Source organism: Rhagoletis zephyria, unplaced genomic scaffold (genome assembly GCF_001687245.7).
Source record: "Rhagoletis zephyria isolate East Lansing unplaced genomic scaffold, Rhagoletis_zephyria_1.1 Rzeph_scaffold_00347, whole genome shotgun sequence".
Lineage (NCBI taxonomy): Eukaryota > Metazoa > Arthropoda > Insecta > Diptera > Tephritidae > Rhagoletis > Rhagoletis zephyria.
In genome coordinates this window covers 234,772-254,917 of record NW_016157431.1, presented here as the reverse complement: position 1 = coordinate 254,917, position 20,146 = coordinate 234,772, and the positions used below count along the sequence as shown (strand labels likewise).

The 20,146-nt window shown below is 34.6% G+C and overlaps 2 protein-coding genes across 2 annotated transcripts in view; both read left to right on the top strand.

The window, feature by feature from the left end:
* The window catches only part of LOC108359144 (uncharacterized), a 252,193-nt gene that overhangs the window by 46,509 nt on the left and 185,538 nt on the right, over nucleotides 1-20,146 (top strand). The window lies entirely within an intron of this gene.
* LOC108359145 (uncharacterized) lies at nucleotides 7,856-9,679 on the top strand. The gene is made up of 2 exons (XM_017610844.1): nucleotides 7,856-8,991; nucleotides 9,077-9,679. The coding sequence occupies exon 1, from the start codon at nucleotides 7,906-7,908 to the stop codon at nucleotides 8,953-8,955; it is 1,050 nt and encodes a 349-aa protein (XP_017466333.1). The 5' UTR covers nucleotides 7,856-7,905; the 3' UTR covers nucleotides 8,956-8,991; nucleotides 9,077-9,679.

The window sequence follows — 20,146 nt, the reverse complement described above, 5'->3', positions numbered from 1 at the left end:
AATTTCATTCTTAATCTCTGTGTGGTAAGTGTCATCTGTTATCCGTAACATTCGCCGTATACAGCCCATTGCTGTATTTATAATCATCGTCTTTGGATGCTTTGAGTTAAAACTGATGATTCGTCCGCTTGATGTGGGTTTCTTATACCACGTTAGTTTCAGTTCATTTCCTCTTCTAATAATCATAGAGTCCAAATAAGGCAATTTTCCGTCGTCCTCAAGTTCTATTGTGAATTTTATATTTTTATTGAAGGAATTTAGTTTGTCAAGTGTGCTTTGTACTTCATCTTCACGTATTATTGCAAATAGATCATCAACGTATTTTGTTAGTAATCTAGGTGGACTTGCTAACTTTTTAACTGTGTTTTCTAATAATTCTTCCATGACTATATCAGCTATCACTGGGGAGGTTGGTGACCCCATCGGCAATCCTTTTAGCTGAGTGTATACTGTGTCGTTAAATTTAAAATATCTGTTCTCTTCGATTTACTAACAAAATACATTCGGAATGAACTATAAAAGCGACGTCGATGCTAACTCGGCACACTTGTACCGACATTTGTTGACAAACAGAAAACCAGTGTAAAACACCACGTCAACTGATGCGGACGCTCAAATAAATGTATGTAATTATTGTTTTGCAATTTGTTGTGTTAAAAATATGTATGTAAATTGTTATTATATTTTTGTGTTTATATTTAGTTGTAGTTGAAAATCCTGATGACGATTACCGTGTGTAATCGAAATATATTGATTAACATCACAAAACTTGTGTTTTAATTTAAAATCATCGGACCTCAAGCCAGCTTCTAAACACATTTAGGAAATAAAAAGGTCGCAAAAACAAATATTTAATTTGAAGAAACTTTATTTTGTTCTCAAAATTCATAGAGTTTTGTCGATGCATCTGATCGAATCAAGATTTTCGAGTTACTACTCTATAGCAGGAACCAGTTGGTGACTAAAGCAAAGGAAATACTTAAAAATGACAAAATATGTATGGAAACGAATTTTTAGATCTATCTTATTATTGGCCATAAAAAGCTCATCGGTAGCTTTCGGACGCTAATTTTTGTGCAGTATACTATCAAAGCTCCATTCTATAGAACGCAACTAGTAATGTAACGTGGAAATGCGTGAAAGTATAACTAAAAGCTTACGGTTTACAAAGTAATGAAAAAATAGTCACTAAAAAAATATAATATTTCCGATTACTGATATTATTACTTAGATTAAATTTTGCTAAATCGAAACTATTTAAAATAAATTTAGATTTACCTGTGCCTTCAGACTTCATAACAATTTTTAATTGTATAATGACCACAATAATAATAATCACTTTTGAACGCAACTGTTTCACAATGAATGCGTAAAATAAAACGTGCACTATCACAAACTGACAAGTTGCGATTGAGATACTCCGTCAAAGCGGCATCATAAGTTCGGGGTAGGGGTTGCCTATTGTTCCGCAACTATTCAACTGTGGCAGGTAGTATTTTTTTATTCCTACGATAAGTTTAAAAAAAATAGACTTATGACCGCCTAGATCGATAAAATACCCCTATGTGCGGCGATTGTATTTTTTTATGAGAAGCTGTTTTCCTTGGCAGAAATACACTCGGAGGTTTGCACACTTCTAGTCACTACACCACAGAGGCCTACATACGACACCAATGCACAGTGGTTGCTGTCATAGGCCAAAATTAAAAAAAATGTATGTAAAATTTTTTTAACCAAAATGGGCTTTGCAATCACTTATTTGTCCAAACTTCATGTTGTCATATATTTTTTGTTTTAATTCTAACGGTTGTTTCTGAAAAAAGCAACAAAACTATCATCAATTGTTCATTTTATTTGTACAGCGTCAGCACGCTGAAAATTGAATTGGATTTAACGTAATTAAAATATTGTGAAAAGCCGAGTGAGTTGAAATTGTATGCAATGGATATTGTACATAAAGGTATTGACTTTATTTCTACAATTAAACTTTTAGATAATTTGTGTTGTGTTCTATGCAAATCGTTCAAAATTTGCTGGGTGCAACAGCGAAAGATATTGAATATGAGGGTTTCGAGCCAGATCGCTATGATTTGCAAAAATGTATTAATTACGTTTGTAAAAAATTTGCATTGTTTTGGCAAAGACCCAAACGCCAAAAATCAGCAGTTCCACCAATTCAAATCGTGGTGCCCGAAAATAGATTTTGTTGAGTCTTCAAAAAGACTAAGCGTCGGCGAACATATCGGGATAAAATTATTATCCTACGGTCTGTTAAAATAAAAACTGTAATATGTAAAAGTGGTCGGGGTTGGACACGCCCACATACAGTCATGTGAACAATAATAGGGACACGACATTGTGATCAGTTTCGGCTATATTTTTTTGTTTGTTTAATGTTTATTTTTTTTATAAAAATACAACTCACTATCTAACAAAAAACTAATTTCAAACTTTGTAAAAAATAGATAAAATCAACAAAATTTTAAAACACCACCAAACTTTTTAAATAAGTACTTTTAGAAAAAAGTTATGTATGCAGTTTTATAGCCCACTGAATTCTAGCTCAAGATAGTGCAAGTCTTAAATGTCTAAGAAATCGCTTTGATGTTTGATAATTTTTTTTTTCTGACGGTGTCACGCATTTTCTTCCATTCAAAGTATGTTTGACATTTTTTTTATGAAAGCAAATAGTAACACCATCCGCAAAAAAAAAATTATCAACAATCAACGCCAATTTTTAGCCACTTCGAACTTGCAATTTCTTAAGCTAGAATTTAATGGGCTTTAAAACTGCACACCTAGCTTTTTTCTAAAAGTTCTTATTAAAAAGATTTGTGTGGTTTTAAAATTTTGTTGAATGTTTCTACTTTTTTTATAAAGTTTGAAACTTGGACTTATGTGGGTTTTTTTAGATAGTGAGTTGTGTTTTTATAAGAAAATAAAAGATAAACAAACAAAAAAACAAAAATAGCCGAAACTGGTCACAATGTCGTCTTCCTGTTATTTTTCACATGACGGTATTTGGGCGTGTCCAACCCCGCCCACTTTTACATATTACAGTTTTTACTCTTAACAGACCTTAGGGTAAACATTTTATCCCGATATGTCTATTAAAAGTATTTTTGGCCGCTCTCCCCATATAACTGCAACCACTATGCAATGTTAAAAATTTTGTTTCGATTTTGGCATCGATATTTGGGATATCGAGTCTTTTTATTCCGATATTAATGGGTATCCGATATTTTTACAGCGATACTTTAAATGAGTACCATATCGATACTTTCCGTTCGATATCGTGTCCCTATTAAGGACAACGTTTATTCAACAACAATTCAAAACGAAGAGCATTTGCGGGAACAAATAAATGGAGCTGCTGCTGAGATATTGAGTTTAAGATCTCTAAAAGCGTCTTTTTTTAAAAGGTGCCGAGCTTGTAATAGAGTAGAAGGTCGCCAATTTGAGCATATTTTATACATAAATGAATACATTTTTCTTCAAACAACTCATGTATATTTTATTTCACGTGAACCCATCCTTCACAAAAAATATTGATAGATATAGCCCTTGTTATAGACTCTAGTTCGACTTTGTTGCTTTTCCAATTTTTCCTAATAAACAATCGTGGTACAAAGCTCAATAAAAACATTAAAAATAAAATGTTAATAAGCCACAATAACATTGACCAATACATAGTTTAGGAAGAGCCTGCCTGAAACTATACAATAAAGCAAGTAAGCAAATAAATTTATTCATTTATGTATAAAATATGCTCAAATTGGCGACCTTCTACTCTATTACAAGCTCGGCACCTTTTAAAAAAAGACGCTTTTAGAGATCTTAAACTCAATATCTCAGCAGCAGCTCCATTTATTTGTTCCCGCAAATGCTCTTCGTTTTGAATTGTTTTTGAATAAATTTTGTCCTTAAGACAGCCCCAGTAGAAAAAATCTAATGGATTCAGGTCTGGCGATCGAGCGGGCCACGTGATTGGCCCGTATCGTCCAATCCATCGGCGAGGATAAGTTTCGTCTAANCAAATATCGATGCCAAAATCGAAACAAAATTTTTAACATTGCATAGTGGTTGCAGTTATATGGGGAGAGCGGCCAAAAATACTTTTAATAGACATATCGGGATAAAATGTTTACCCTAAGGTCTGTTAAGAGTAAAAACTGTAATATGTAAAAGTGGGCGGGGTTGGACACGCCCAAATACCGTCATGTGAAAAATAACAGGAAGACGACATTGTGACCAGTTTCGGCTATTTTTGTTTTTTTGTTTGTTTATCTTTTATTTTCTTATAAAAACACAACTCACTATCTAAAAAAACCCACATAAGTCCAAGTTTCAAACTTTATAAAAAAAGTAGAAACNATTTGCTTACTTGCTTTATTGTATAGTTTCAGGCAGGCTCTTCCTAAACTATGTATTGGTCAATGTTATTGTGGCTTATTAACATTTTATTTTTAATGTTTTTATTGAGCTTTGTACCACGATTGTTTATTAGGAAAAATTGGAAAAGCAACAAAGTCGAACTAGAGTCTATAACAAGGGCTATATCTATCAATATTTTTTGTGAAGGATGGGTTCACGTGAAATAAAATATACATGAGTTGTTTGAAGAAAAATGTATTCATTTATGTATAAAATATGCTCAAATTGGCGACCTTCTACTCTATTACAAGCTCGGCACCTTTTAAAAAAAGACGCTTTTAGAGATCTTAAACTCAATATCTCAGCAGCAGCTCCATTTATTTGTTCCCGCAAATGCTCTTCGTTTTCGTTTTGAATTGTTTTTGAATAAATTTTGTCCTTAAGACAGCCCCAGTAGAAAAAATCTAATGGATTCAGGTCTGGCGATCGAGCGGGCNTTGGCGACCTTCTACTCTATTACAAGCTCGGCACCTTTTAAAAAAAGACGCTTTTAGAGATCTTAAACTCAATATCTCAGCAGCAGCTCCATTTATTTGTTCCCGCAAATGCTCTTCGTTTTGAATTGTTGTTGAATAAACGTTGTCCTTAATAGGGACACGATATCGAACGGAAAGTATCGATATGGTACTCATTTAAAGTATCGCTGTAAAAATATCGGATACCCATTAATATCGGAATAAAAAGACTCGATATCCCAAATATCGATGCCAAAATCGAAACAAAATTTTTAACATTGCATAGTGGTTGCAGTTATATGGGGAGAGCGGCCAAAAATACTTTTAATAGACATATCGGGATAAAATGTTTACCCTAAGGTCTGTTAAGAGTAAAAACTGTAATATGTAAAAGTGGGCGGGGTTGGACACGCCCAAATACCGTCATGTGAAAAATAACAGGAAGACGACATTGTGACCAGTTTCGGCTATTTTTGTTTTTTTGTTTGTTTATCTTTTATTTTCTTATAAAAACACAACTCACTATCTAAAAAAACCCACATAAGTCCAAGTTTCAAACTTTATAAAAAAAGTAGAAACATTCAACAAAATTTTAAAACCACACAAATCTTTTTAATAAGAACTTTTAGAAAAAAGCTAGGTGTGCAGTTTTAAAGCCCATTAAATTCTAGCTTAAGAAATTGCAAGTTCGAAGTGGCTAAAAATTGGCGTTGATTGTTGATAATTTTTTTTTTGCGGATGGTGTTACTATTTGCTTTCATAAAAAAAATGTCAAACATACTTTGAATGGAAGAAAATGCGTGACACCGTCAGAAAAAAAAAATTATCAAACATCAAAGCGATTTCTTAGACATTTAAGACTTGCACTATCTTGAGCTAGAATTCAGTGGGCTATAAAACTGCATACATAACTTTTTTCTAAAAGTACTTATTTAAAAAGTTTGGTGGTGTTTTAAAATTTTGTTGATTTTATCTATTTTTTACAAAGTTTGAAATTAGTTTTTTGTTAGATAGTGAGTTGTATTTTTATAAAAAAAATAAACATTAAACAAACAAAAAAATATAGCCGAAACTGATCACAATGTCGTGTCCCTATTATTGTTCACATGACTGTATGTGGGCGTGTCCAACCCCGACCACTTTTACATATTACAGTTTTTATTTTAACAGACCGTAGGATAATAATTTTATCCCGATATGTTCGCCGACGCTTAGTCTTTTTGAAGACTCAACAAAATCTATTTTCGGGCACCACGATTTGAATTGGTGGAACTGCTGATTTTTGGCGTTTGGGTCTTTGCCAAAACAATGCAAATTTTTTACAAACGTAATTAATACATTTTTGCAAATCATAGCGATCTGGCTCGAAACCCTCATATTCAATATCTTTCGCTGTTGCACCCAGCAAATTTTGAACGATTTGCATAGAACACAACACAAATTATCTAAAAGTTTAATTGTAGAAATAAAGTCAATACCTTTATGTACAATATCCATTGCATACAATTTCAACTCACTCGGCTTTTCACAATATTTTAATTACGTTAAATCCAATTCAATTTTCAGCGTGCTGACGCTGTACAAATAAAATGAACAATTGATGATAGTTTTGTTGCTTTTTTCAGAAACAACCGTTAGAATTAAAACAAAAAATATATGACAACATGAAGTTTGGACAAATAACTGATTGCAAAGCCCATTTTGGTTAAAAAAATTTTACATACATTTTTTTTAATTTTGGCCTATGACAGCAACCACTGTGCATTGGTGTCGTATGTAGGCCTCTGTGGTGTAGTGACTAGAAGTGTGCAAACCTCCGAGTGTATTTCTGCCAAGGAAAACAGCTTCTCATAAAAAAATACAATCGCCGCACATAGGGGTATTTGATCGATCTAGGCGGTCATAAGTCTATTTTTTAAACTTATCGTAGGAATAAAAAAAAAATACTACCTGCCACAGTTGAATTGTTGCGGAACAATAGGCAACCCCTACCCCGAACTTATGATGCCGCTTTGACGGAGTATCTCAATCGCAACTTGTCAGTTTGTGATAGTGCACGTTTTATTTTACGCATTCATTGTGAAACAGTTGCGTTCAAAAGTGATTATTATTATTGTGGTCATTATACAATTAAAAATTGTTATGAAGTCTGAAGGCACAGGTAAATCTAAATTTATTTTAAATAGTTTCGATTTAGCAAAATTTAATCTAAGTAATAATATCAGTAATCGGAAATATTATATTTTTTTAGTGACTATTTTTTCATTACTTTGTAAACCGTAAGCTTTTAGTTATACTTTCACGCATTTCCACGTTACATTACTAGTTGCGTTCTATAGAATGGAGCTTTGATAGTATACTGCACAAAAATTAGCGTCCGAAAGCTACCGATGAGCTTTTTATGGCCAATAATAAGATAGATCTAAAAATTCGTTTCCATACATATTTTGTCATTTTTAAGTATTTCCTTTGCTTTAGTCACCAACTGGTTCCTGCTATAGAGTAGTAACTCGAAAATCTTGATTCGATCAGATGCATCGACAAAACTCTATGAATTTTGAGAACAAAATAAAGTTTCTTCAAATTAAATATTTGTTTTTGCGACCTTTTTATTTCCTAAATGTGTTTAGAAGCTGGCTTGAGGTCCGATGATTTTAAATTAAAACACAAGTTTTGTGATGTTAATCAATATATTTCGATTACACACGGTAATCGTCATCAGGATTTTCAACTACAACTAAATATAAACACAAAAATATAATAACAATTTACATACATATTTTTAACACAACAAATTGCAAAACAATAATTACATACATTTATTTGAGCGTCCGCATCAGTTGACGTGGTGTTTTACACTGGTTTTCTGTTTGTCAACAAATGTCGGTACAAGTGTGCCGAGTTAGCATCGACGTCGCTTTTATAGTTCATTCCGAATGTATTTTGTTAGTAAATCGAAGAGAACAGATATTTTAAATTTAACGACACAGTATACACTCAGCTAAAAGGATTGCCGATGGGGTCACCAACCTCCCCAGTGATAGCTGATATAGTCATGGAAGAATTATTAGAAAACACAGTTAAAAAGTTAGCACGTCCACCTAGATTACTAACAAAATACGTTGATGATCTATTTGCAATAATACGTGAAGATGAAGTACAAAGCACACTTGACAAACTAAATTCCTTCAATAAAAATATAAAATTCACAATAGAACTTGAGGACGACGGAAAATTGCCTTATTTGGACTCTATGATTATTAGAAGAGGAAATGAACTGAAACTAACGTGGTATAAGAAACCCACATCAAGCGGACGAATCATCAGTTTTAACTCAAAGCATCCAAAGACGATGATTATAAATACAGCAATGGGCTGTATACGGCGAATGTTACGGATAACAGATGACACTTACCACACAGAGATTAAGAATGAAATTAAAATATTATTAAAAAACAATGATTTTCCCGACAATATTATAAAAACCCTGTTAAGAAGATATGCAATTGAAAATAATCACGATAAATTAGAAACCACAAAAATATTCAAGTCAGTAGCTTATGTACCAAAATTATCAGAGCGTTTGGTAAAGTCAGATTGCTACAACACAGAAGATATAAAAATAGCCCATAAACCAACCAATACGCTAAAATATATGTTTAATAAAACAAAAACAAAAATACCGCCGTTGGAAAAAAGTAATGTAGTTTACCAAATCCCTTGCAATGGAAAAGAAAATGAACCATGTGATAGCATATATGTGGGAACAACAAAAGGAAAATTAAAATCACGACTATCACAGCATAAATCAGACTACAAATATTGCCATCAAAATAATAACCAAAAAACAGCACTCATGGCCCACTGTACCAAAAACTCACATACACCGAACTTCGACAGAGCGATCGTGCTCCAACAAGAACAGCATTATAGCAAGAGATTCACTTTGGAAATGCTGCACATTATAAATACACCAACAAACAACCGAATGAACTATAAAAGCGACGTCGATGCTAACTCGGCACACTTGTACCGACATTTGTTGACAAACAGAAAACCAGTGTAAAACACCACGTCAACTGATGCGGACGCTCAAATAAATGTATGTAATTATTGTTTTGCAATTTGTTGTGTTAAAAATATGTATGTAAATTGTTATTAATTTTTGTGTTTATATTTTGTTGTAGTTGAAAATCCTGATGACGATTACCGTGTGTAATCGAAATATATTGATTAACATCACAAAACTTGTTTCTTCAAATTGATATATTATAATCTGACACCTTCTCCGATGAGCAAATAAGATATATAAAGCACAAATTTTCACAACTAAAATCACAGTTTATACAAAGGTGGATAAAAGCCCGTGGAAAAGAAGATTTTTAAAAGTAACGTAACATGGCTACAAGGAACATTTTCAATTCCCAAAGGTATGCCACAGCCGCGATCTGGTCGTTCTGAACAGGTCACTCCTAAGCTCTGATCCACTCAAAGCCAAAAAAGGCAACCAAACCCTTTTCAAAGGAAGAAATCGATATGTTGCTTCCAGCTTAACCAACTAAGGATGACACGAAGTCTGGAGAGTCTTCAGAAGAGGAAGAAGGGTCCGATGAAGAATCTTGGCACTCATCATCATCCTAAAACAGTTGTTTACCCAAATTTGGTTTTAGAATTCAATTACACATTTATTATCCATTGCATTACATGGTAAAATCGGTTATTTCCATCTTTTTTTTTTTTGTAACTTATATCTCAAGGAAGTCTATACGCATTTTAACAATAAAAACAAATTTGAGCAACATTATAAAAAAAAATAATTTGTCTGTTATTCCTTAGTTAAAGTTGAATTTAATTTTTAAACAGGTGGTAACCCTGCCACATGTTGTTTAGAAATGAAGCCTTTCAAAACCATTTCAATCGATACAGATATTGTAGTAATTCAGTTAACTTAACTATATTTAAGTTTTTACCAGGTGGCAACTCTTTGCATGTACTAACCTACATATAAACATCGCCGAGACGAACACGTATGTAGGTATGCGTGTTTCTACAATCGGACCCGGCAACATAGAGTCTATCGGTGTCAAACTATAACCAACTTTATTTTCGTTGCTTTGGAGGAATAATTGTACGTCCTCCACCTATATTTACTTGATTTTAAACATTTACAATTTTAGACATCGTAACGTCTTTTCTAAACATTTTGAAATACAATTTTCATAAAAATGTTTTTGCCCGCCTAAAGCGGCCAAATACCCCTATGTGCGCCGTTTAGAGTGGCGTAAAACAGTAGGGACCCCCTTTATGGCACAATACCAAGGCCACGCGACAAATCGGAGGAGAAGCTCGGCCAAACACTAACATATTGTGTAAACGCCAATCTATTATTATTTTTACGCGTAGAGATGTTGACTTAAAACACCGAGGCCGTGGGTTCAAATCCCGCTACATGCAATCTAAACTATAGTACAAATTTCTCTTCTTTAAAGCCCAATTNAGTACAAATTTCTCTTCTTTAAGTCGTAAATTAGGCTAAATTGTACGACTCGACAATATTGGCATTGCCTACTGTCGTGCCGAAATAAGTAAACGACGAAAAGCTTCGGAAACTATACAGTGCTGCCAAGTTTTTCCGTTTTAATACACTAGTCGAGTGGAAGTTTTAGGCAATGACGTGAAATTATCGATATGATTCGACCCTCGAAAAACGACTTGCATTCTACACGACTCTCGCAATGAGGGTGATTATCTTATTAATTTGAGTTTTAGACATTCGATACGATACTAGGGTTCTGGTACTCGATTCCAAAAAATATCGCTTTAAAACTATCGAGTAAAAAATATCGGTATAGAATGCCAAAAGTATCGAAATGGTATCGTATCGTATCGAAATTCGTGTCCCTAGTCCTTAAGACAGCCCCAGCATAAAAAATCTAATGGATTCAGGTCTGTCGAGCGGGCCACTTGATTGGCCCGTATCGTCCAATCCATCGGCGAGGATAAGTTTCGTCTAAATGAGCTCTTACTTCACGCCCGTAGTGAGCAGGGCACACGTCATTTTGCAGCCATAGTCTTCGCCGCAGGTTTAAGGGTACATCTTCCAAAAGAGTTGGAAGCCGTTCCTGAAGGAACTCTAATTAACTGTGAGAGTTGAGCGTTGGCGGCAGTTCCACAGGTCCCAATATCTGACAATTAAAAATAACGCACCATAAATTTATTTTGTACCGGTACTGCGAACGATCTTCTCTCATTTCGTGAGGATTGTCTATCTCCCACGCATTCGCAACATTTCACGGCAAAATCTAACCCTCGACAGGTAATCTCTTTTTTGTAGAGCCTGAACACGTTGAATGTGGTAGGGATGAAATCGATGGTCTTTTAAAGCTTTGTGAACTGTAGTTTTTGGTATTCCCGTCCGTCTTTCCATCATTCTCACTGAAGTCGATGGATTTAGTTCATTTTCCTCTAACACAACTTCAACATCTACCGTTGCAGGACGTCCTGTTTCGCCGCCACGCCTTCCAGGTATGCGACCTGAAAAAAGTGAAAAATGATAGTTAACAAGCAAGCAAACAAGAAAGGTGTAAAAATCACTTACCTTCATATATTTCTCTATGGATCCGGGCGAATACTTCACGACCCGGATGTCGACGATTGGGGTATCGCTCTGCATAGAGTCTTTGAGCAGCTCTGGCATTACAGCAAGCTTCACCGTAAATTAGGTGAATATCCGCATATTCATGCGACGTATACTGCGTGTTCTCTGTCATAGTATTAATAACACAATGTTCGAAGGGTCCAATTTCACAAAATCCACTTTCACTAATTCCGGTAAGTAACATAAAATAATGTCAGGAGCAGGTAATAATGTAACTTTGCACTATTTAGCATCTCATTGGTCGGTAACTTAAATTTAAATCTACTAAATACATTCTATTGTGTCTCAGTCCTTTGCCCACAAAAGCGGCTATAACTTTTTTTTCTATTCGAAACAGTAAGATTGTCACCTTTCTGAAATTTTTATTAAATGAGCAATTTTTTTATGTATTGTAAAGTTCTAGCTCGGTATATTTTTTTTCACCAGAGATAGTCAAAGTTGGGGAAGAAAATATATGAAAAAGTTAAAAATCCCAAAATAGTACTAATTTTATGATGGTTCCTTAATATATTTTAACTACATACATACTTCCTTTAAATACTCTACACATTCTGACTCGTCTCGCTCAGGTTCTACAATGGTCTTAGACACACTTGAAAGTGGCAATCCAAAAGTAGATGCAGATATGCCTTCAACACTTTCCTTCATCCCAATCAGTTTGTATATAGCTTCCTCATTGGAAGAAAGATTCTGTTGGGTGTTTGGGCCACTACCCGTGGTTTTGCTGGTCGGTCCACACTGTGTAATAGTCTTTGATTATTATAAAATTTACGTTAGATGGACAGTGGCGCTCACCTTAATAGCACACTTTTATGTTTCACAATTTTCACAATGTTTTACGTGATATATACTATATGGTTTATGTTATAGAATCTACAATATTTTTATAAACAATTAACGAAAAAAATTTATCACGTAAAACAGTGTGAAAATTGTAAAAAATAAAAGTGTGCTATTAAGGTGAGCGCCACTGTATATATGTATATAGATATGTAGCGTTCAAACTGTTTTTTATTTAGTACATAAGTNCTTTTTTTAAGCGAAGTACAAGAATGTGTATATATTTTTTAGTTATTTTCCCCTTAAAATAAAAATACTGGTTTTATGATATAATCATATTTTAAATATTGGTATTTTTATTCCTTCTGTTTATGTACTTAACTTTTCACGCTTATTTTGATACATATTTACATGTGTGTATGTAAAAGAATGAAAATGGGATCTGTAGTACATACATACACACATTCAATTGTAGTATAAGAAAGTGAAAGTTTCAAGCAAATGCTTTTTCTTAAAATTGTATACCTTTCGCTTAAATTTATTTATTCGAAGATTAAACCATTGGTAGGCTACAGGTTTAATGTCAACTTTACCTTTGTTAGTTTCTGTGCTCATGGTTTTTGAGAGTGCCACAGCAGTTGCCAAAATTTCATCATCATTCGAAACATTTTCCTCTTCAGCTAATGCAAATAACCAGAGTTGGGCATTATTCGAATAAATTGTTATTTAGATAATTATTCGAATAAAATTTTATCCGTAATATAATTATTCGCTGATAACTCATTCACGAATAAATTATTCGTGAATAAATTGCTTTCGAATAATTTATTCGTTATTTTATTCGTTATTTTAAATAATGAATAAAAACTCATTTTTAACACATTGAGCCACCTTTTACATTTATTTCTATTGTCAAGGATTAAGAGTTAGCTGAATCCTGTTTACTATTTTATCAAGAATACTAGCCCATTCCCTCTGGTTTCGCGGCCCTTGATAAGATTTTTTGCGTTGGCCAATGCAAGAATAGCGTTGAAAACCAAATATGGGTAAAGTAAAAATTCTTAATTTAGGTTGAACAACTAAAGAACAGAACCCTTCTCACACATATTTCTGCCAAAAAAAATTGCGCTCTGATGCTATATGCAAGAAAAAATCCCTTTCAATATCATGAGCTTTACCGATGGTCTTGTTTCCACTTGTGAGATCTTTTCTAAGCGTGCGTAATCTTCTTCTATGATCTTGCAACTACAACATTGGTCCGATGCGTCAACCTCTAGTCTTATGTCATGTAGGCCAACACAAGTCCTTATAAGGAAGCTGAAGAGCACAGATGTGCGTTTTCTATTATAAGAGAGCCAAAAATCCTCGAAGTAAAATTTGGCCATTGATATACCAACAGTGGTCTTTCTTGGAAGGATGTGGTCGAAACTTTCCTTGCTGATTCGCCACTTTTAAAATATCCAAGAGCTGGATTCCTTGAGTCTTACTGCTGCAGCAATGGCCGTCCGAGCAATTTCATCAAGCGGAGGTAGATGCAATGTCACATTTATTTAGGGTGTATGACGACGTGAGACATCGTAAATTCGTATAATATAAACATAAAAAACAAAGTAGTGCAGACATATGACTAATGATTTCGACAGCAGCACCATTATGAATTGCAACCTGATTGTACAATAAATAGGGATTTTCTAAATAACTCAACTGCAGCGCCACCTAGCGGGTCCATTTTTCGCATAAGTATTTTTCATCATGCAGGAAGAACACATTTTGAATTTGAACGAAATCAGTAAANTGAACGCAATCGGTTCATAAATACGGCTTTTATAAATAACTCGGCTTCATCGCCACCAAGGAGTTTTCTAGTAGCCTTTAATAGGACTTGATGCGCAGGGAATAACCTCCGAAAGTTTGACTTAAATCTATCCAGGGGTTTGAGTTAAATCGCAACAACGAAAACGGTTATCATTTTATACATAAATATATGTACATATCTATATACATAAATTACTTGTTTTATTATTATTTTATTCGTTATTCGAATAATTAATGAAGATATTAATTATTCGAATAACGAATAAAATAATTTATCCGTCATTCGAATAATTTTTTTTTGAATAAACAAAATTATTTATTATCTACGAATAACAAGAAAAACAATTTATTCATTTGTTATTCGTCATTCGAATAAATTTTGCCCAACTCTGCAAATAACGATGCATTAATAAATGACCCCTTCGTTGTGGCGCACCTGTACACGAATTTATTTATATAATTTTAATAATTGTAGCAATAAAAATTGTTATGATCGTACTTGATATTATTTTTTGCACTCCTTATGAAATCCAACGAACGCTTAGCGCAACGTCATCATAGGGATGTATACGATGCATTTGTTAAGAGTTTTGGTATGATTCTACTTCTACGCCCTTCGAGAGGCCATCTAATTCTTTCACAACTACAAAATAGAGGCAACATTGTTTTGCTACACTTCGAATTTTGAATAAGCAAAAGCCTTACCTGTGAGCGGAATAACAAGTATGTAACGTTTGAAATCCCGAATGAGTTTTTCAAAGTCGTCGAGGCAATCAATAAAACAATTTGTGTCCGGCATAAGATATCTTGGACGCACTTCTATATATACCTTTGTATCTACAAATTTCAGAATTTCCTGCCCAGCAAATATAAATCAAAGATTATAATGGTATATTAAGGAAAAGTTTCCACTTTCCGATCGACAACTTACTTCCAGTTTTGCATTGTACAATTTTTTCACATTCTTTCTGGCTTCAAGTTCTTTCCTCCTCTTCGATAGTAATGAGATTTGCGCATCTTCAATACAGGCGGTTTGCTGATTTGGTGTCTTTAAATGGTTCTTCTGTATTTGTGCCATTTACCGAAATGTTTTCACTGTTATCTTCTTCATCACTGCAAACTACATAGAGCCTGCTCCATTGCGCCGTTCAGCTCTTCCAATGGAAACGAATTTTCGCGTACTAGCAGGCTTGATTGATTCCTTTCATACCATTCTTGAAAATCAAGAATTTTCATAATTCGTGCAAAAAATTGTTCACACTCGGTAGCATAGGTAACCAAGACAAATAAGTAACTTTTGGGCGGCCACTTTGGCTATGAATTCAAATTTGTGCGTTGCATGTTGCAGGTATTTATTTTGCAGGTTATTTATTTATAGTTGCGTATTATTTAAAGAGCGGATCCTATATGTGTTCTATACGACTGTGCTACTGCACTATACTGCGGAGAAGCAATTGGTGTTATATCCGCATCTTCAGGCTCCAACACTTCAAGTTCAATGTCAACATTGACTTTGAAATGAATGCCATATTTAACGTAAAAGGCTCGGGCGATATTCCTGTTTTCCTCCTCGCTTTCGCTCACCTTTATCCACTGCTGGCACAAATGGCGCTCAAAAACGGTCCGCACTTCCGTCAACACTTTGATGAAACTAGATTGCGCCAACGACACGTCGCAGTCTTTACCCACACCCGTCTGGTACCCACCTTCAGCCAAAAATTTTAAACACCCGCTCAGTTTTGCGATGGGAGATATCGCAAAAGCCTTCTTTGGTGCCTCCGTATTTGCTGTCAATACGTCCAACAAATATTGGAATCCCGCCTTGTTAAGTCGGTAATACTTTTCAAATCTATGTATGTGTGTAATTGAGAAAATTCATATGTAATTATTTAAAAATGTAAGGAGTAATGCCAAAAATCGAGCAATAAAGGAGTAATGACTTGTTCATCCATTTTGACCAATAAGCTAGCAATCAACGAATTTGTTTAGTTTCTCCAAAAACTGAATTGATTCCTCGCTTAGCGATACCTTTTTGTAGTACTGGGAAAAAATTGTAACTTACAAAGATTGCGGCAACTTGAAGGGATTTATGGCATCACGCAATTTTCGTCGTTCGACCCTCTGCGCCATCAACCGTTCTTCCTCTTCCACTTCCTCTGTCACTGAGCGAAACGCGATAGAATGCATTCTTTTATTTGTCGATGGGCACTTCCAAAACTGACGTTGTCCTACAAAGGATTAAGCTTTAATTTAGCACTAATGTTTAAATTTCCGGAGCACTAGTTTATTAATAATGTGGATTCCAAAATTCACTGTGGCAACTGGAGGTAGCAAAGGCTACCCTTATGCTATTTGACCACGTATTTTGGATTATTGTATGGAAACCGGCAATCCAAATCCTAAACTTTTAACTTACACGTGTAGTTAAAAGATTAAACTTTAGTTTAACACTAATATTTAGAGTTCCGGAGTTTATTAATAATATGGATTCCAAAATTCTCTGAGGCAACTGGAGGTAGCAAAGGGTACCCTTATGCTATTTGACCACGTATTTTGGATTATTGTATGGAAACCGGCGATCCAAATCCAAAACTTTTANAAATTTCCGGAGCACTAGTTTATTAATAATGTGGATTCCAAAATTCACTGTGGCAACTGGAGGTAGCAAAGGCTACCCTTATGCTATTTGACCACGTATTTTGGATTATTGTATGGAAACCGGCAATCCAAATCCTAAACTTTTAACTTACACGTGTAGTTAAAAGATTAAACTTTAGTTTAACACTAATATTTAAAGTTCCGGAGCACTAGCTCCTTGGTAATGTTGCTTCCATAATATACACCGGCAACTGGATGTAGCAAAGGGTACCCTTATGCTATTTGACCACGTATTTTGGATTATTGTATGGAAACCGGCAATCCAAATCCTAAACTTTTAACTTACACGTGTAGTTAAAAGATTAAACTTTAGTTTAACACTAATATTTAAAGTTCCGGAGCACTAGCTCCTTGGTAATGTTGCTTCCATAATATACACCGGCAACTGGATGTAGCAAAGGGTACCCTTATGCTATTTGACCACTTATTTTCGTTTATTACGTGAAAACGCGCGATTGAAATTAAAATCTTTCAACTCAAACGTGTAGTTAAAAGAACAAACTTTAATTTAGCACTAATATTTAAATTTCCGGGGCACTAGTTTATTAATAATGGGGATTCCAAAATTCATAGAGGCAACTGGACCTAGCAAAGGGTACTCTCATGCAATTGTGCCACTTATTTCGGGTTATTACAAGGAAACGCGCGATCTAAATTAAAATCTTTCCACTTACCCGTGTAGTTAAAAGATGGAACTTTAATTTAAAGCACAGATTTTAAGTTTCCGCGCACTAATTCATCAACAATATTAATCGGAAATACACTTTGGGTACTGTTTATGAATTTGTAGGATTTTGGGTTGCCGTGCCCAAACGCGTGAATCGAATCAAAAACCTTTTACACACACTTGTAGACAACAGTTCACGCTTTATTACGCTATTGCACTAATTTAACAATAAGGTCGGTTGGGAATATGGTATTTGTTGCAAATTTCCGAAATATACGTACACTGATTACTCTTATCCTGCCTTAAAACAGCCGCTTAATATCTTAATTTGTATGTTTATATTTACTTAACACGTTACACTATTAGTTGTTAGTTGTTTTATTCCTATAGTTGAAACTTATTCGTCGCAATTTGTTAATTGAAATTGGTATGAAACAAACTTTCATGTGTAAAACGCGCAAATTAAATAGCTGGTGTTGAGCTGTCAAAAAACTGTCAAACAGCTCTTCGAAAGTTCGAATTTCCTGCTCCCAAATTTTCGCGGAAAATTGTGCTCCCTGGCAGTTTAGAATAGGAGGATTTTATTCTCGAGAATAGTAAAATCCGCGAGAAAAGAAATCCTCGGGAATATTCAGAATTGGGCTGTATGTTATCAAGGTTGAATAGGTCAATATATGACAACAACAGAAATGTAAATAATTCATACACTATAGGTGATTTTGAAAAAATTGTAGAAATAGCTGATCTCGCCTTATTTATTTTATTTTTAGCGCCGAGCTCTTAAAAGCGGATTGTGCGATTAATCAATTAATACGAGTTATAATTTAATAACTGCGCCGTCCTATTGCAAGATGTGTTGAAACAAATATTTTTAAAAAGTATGAGTATTTTTAAAGAAAATTGTTTGTACATCACTACTATATAAGTTATTTGTGTTGCTTATTATTACCCTCTGAAGGTATTATATTCGTTTTTGGTTTTAAAAACTATATTATAACAAGATCTCATTTTTAAAATAAAAGATTTGTTAAATCGATTTCATGAATTTTATTTAAAAAAAATGGCGATTTTTGGGGTTTTTTTTCAGAAATTGTGCTTTTTCTTAAACAATCTGGACACCCTGCCTTCCNGCTATTGCACTAATTTAACAATAAGGTCGGTTGGGAATATGGTATTTGTTGCAAATTTCCGAAATATACGTACACTGATTACTCTTATCCTGCCTTAAAACAGCCGCTTAATATCTTAATTTGTATGTTTATATTTACTTAACACGTTACACTATTAGTTGTTAGTTGTTTTATTCCTATAGTTGAAACTTATTCGTCGCAATTTGTTAATTGAAATTGGTATGAAACAAACTTTCATGTGTAAAACGCGCAAATTAAATAGCTGGTGTTGAGCTGTCAAAAAACTGTCAAACAGCTCTTCGAAAGTTCGAATTTCCTGCTCCCAAATTTTCGCGGAAAATTGTGCTCCCTGGCAGTTTAGAATAGGAGGATTTTATTCTCGAGAATAGTAAAATCCGCGAGAAAAGAAATCCTCGGGAATATTCAGAATTGGGCTGTATGTTATCAAGGTTGAATAGGTCAATATATGACAACAACAGAAATGTAAATAATTCATACACTATAGGTGATTTTGAAAAAATTGTAGAAATAGCTGATCTCGCCTTATTTATTTTATTTTTAGCGCCGAGCTCTTAAAAGCGGATTGTGCGATTAATCAATTAATACGAGTTATAATTTAATAACTGCGCCGTCCTATTGCAAGATGTGTTGAAACAAATATTTTTAAAAAGTATGAGTATTTTTAAAGAAAATTGTTTGTACATCACTACTATATAAGTTATTTGTGTTGCTTATTATTACCCTCTGAAGGTATTATATTCGTTTTTGGTTTTAAAAACTATATTATAACAAGATCTCATTTTTAAAATAAAAGATTTGTTAAATCGATTTCATGAATTTTATTTAAAAAAAATGGCGATTTTTGGGGTTTTTTTTCAGAAATTGTGCTTTTTCTTAAACAATCTGGACACCCTGCCTTCCATATATTTGTTGTATTAATGTATAATGGTTCCGTGCGCAGAAGTGGAAAACTTTTGACTGCCATTCACCTGGGAGTGGCCAGAAGCGATTCTTGTGCGTACGGTTCAAATCGCAGCTCACAACGTCCGGATATTTATATCCACGTATCCTCTGGGTAGCAACCAAACACCCGTTTGGGAGCGAGCTAAAGTGAGAAGGCGTAAAACTTCGCGTGCGCTGGGTTTGGGTCCCGCCACGTTAAAACCCCGCCCAATGAAAACAAAGAAAAAAACAGCCTCGGATGAGACCCCCTTTTTCTGATGACGACCACGGCAAACGTATAAAGGACTATGATTTAAGGGTATGCACCTGGAATATCCGGACCCTTAATGGGGAAGGTGCCTCTGCCCGGCTGGTTGATGTCCTCGGGAAGACAAAGGCTGACATCCCCGCCATCCAAGAAATGCGATGGACGGGGCAAGGTAAAGTAAGCGTGAAGCCTTGCGATGTCTACTACAGTTGCCACGTAAAGGAGCGCAAATTCGGTGTTGGATTCGTGGTAGGAGAGAGACTCCGTCGCCGAGTACTGGCGTTCACCCCGGTGGACGAACGTCTAGCCACAATCCGCATCAAAGCTAGATTCTTCAAC

Excerpts from the sequence above, each read along its gene's own strand:
- LOC108359145 (XM_017610844.1), top strand. The coding sequence starts at position 7,906 with ATGGGGTCACCAACCTCCCCAGTGATAGCTGATATAGTCATGGAAGAA.